This window comes from Centruroides sculpturatus, unplaced genomic scaffold (genome assembly GCF_000671375.1).
Source record: "Centruroides sculpturatus isolate CEXI.00-Female unplaced genomic scaffold, Cexi_2.0 scaffold545, whole genome shotgun sequence".
Lineage (NCBI taxonomy): Eukaryota > Metazoa > Arthropoda > Arachnida > Scorpiones > Buthidae > Centruroides > Centruroides sculpturatus.
The window spans coordinates 280657-282324 of record NW_019384721.1 but is presented as its reverse complement, the minus strand read 5'-3'; the positions used below and the strand labels follow the sequence as shown (position 1 = coordinate 282324).

The following is a 1668-nucleotide window of genomic DNA, read 5'->3' as shown; positions in this document are numbered from 1 at the left end:
TCTCTTTAAGAACTCGTGGAATTCATATATCGAGCTTTGAAACGAAACCAATTTGTTTCAAGTACTCATAAACAGTTCAATTTGACAAATTTAATCTCTTAGTGATTTCACGTGTTGTTATTCCGCAGTTTGCTTCAATCAGTACTTTTATTTTGTTTTCATTGGCTTCAATTAGCCATCCATAATGTGGTGCATCTTCAATACTGAAATTGCCAGAACAAAATTTTGTAAACCAGTTTTGGCATTGTCATTCTGTCAACACATCTCCACCATACATGTCACACAATTTTTTTCTTGCTTGAACGGCATTTTTATTTTTTTGGTAATAAAAAAGCAAAATATGCCGAAGATGCTGCTTTCAATCTTCCATATTTGATGGGACACAAAAAATAAACAATTGCACGAAATCAAACAAAATTTTTTACAAATAAGCTATAAAATGCTAGCTGTCAAAATATATAATGATAATATGGTTTAGAACGAAAATGGCGGAAAAAATACCACTAATCCGTCTAGTGGTAAAAAAAACGAACTTACTTTCCGAACAACCCAATAAAATTGATTGAGATTAAATTCTTACCTGCACAGAGAGTATTTCTGATATTCCTAAAGTAGCAGTTTTAGAACCAGCAATATCTTCAGTTTTCAAGTCTTTTATTTGATCTGAAGCTGTAATTTCCGAAATTTCGGTCGCTATATTAGAAGATATTGTCATCTCGGCAGTTTGAGTCCCAGGTAATTCATGAGGGAGAAATTCTTTTGCTTTCTCTTCAGTTAATGTTTGCTCAATACTTACTGATTGTTGAGAAACCAGATTTATCACAGCCTGCTTTTTTTTGTAGGAAAAAAGAAAACATAAGAAAAACAAAGATTAGAAATTTATAAATTTTATATAATTAAATTTTAGTATTTAATTGGAATTTTAAATATTCATGCATGATTTTAAACTTTCAAAGATTTAGTTTGATAATTACTTTTATGATAATCTATTATTTTATTTTAAAAAAAAAATACTAAAAATACTATGAACATGCTTTATTTTGTTATGTAAAAAATTATAAAAAGCATTTTAAGAATTATAAAGCATTGTTAATGCATTATAAAAATATTTATTACTTACAAATTTAATAGTTGTTTATTGTAAAATATTATTACTGTATAAAAATTTATTAATTTAATAAAATACAAAATTATTTTTAGCAAAATTAAGTTAAAAAAATTAATAATACTGCTTTATTAAATATGATATTTACAAAATATTACAATATTAGTTATACAATTGCAGAAACATATAAATAGAATTAATTACAGTAATCACATGTATTAATTACATGTATTTAATAATTTTTAATTACAAAATATAATAAAAAGAATTAATAAGCTTAAAAACAGCTATAATAATTTATTATTTATAAATAGTACACTGTGGATTAAAAAATAATTTATTAGTCATTTAAAGAGTAAAAAAATTATATTAGCTCAATAATTACAATTTTATATAAAAATAACCACATAAAAAGCATTTTAAAAGCTGCTAATTAGTTTAGCCACTATAAGACAATATAAGTTTTTATTAATAGCCAGTATAGCTATTTTACAAGATAAATAAGCATTTTTTTTATTTAATTGCTTCTTGTTAAAAGATATTAATGTATAATTTATTTTTTT

General features: G+C 23.8%; 1 protein-coding gene across 1 annotated transcript in view; it reads right to left on the bottom strand.

Moving 5' to 3' along the window:
• The window catches only part of LOC111628011 (titin-like), a 235651-nt gene that overhangs the window by 90158 nt on the left and 143825 nt on the right, over positions 1-1668 (bottom strand). The window contains 1 exon segment of the mRNA XM_023371728.1: positions 581-859. Within this exon segment, the coding sequence (XP_023227496.1) occupies positions 581-859 (279 nt within the window).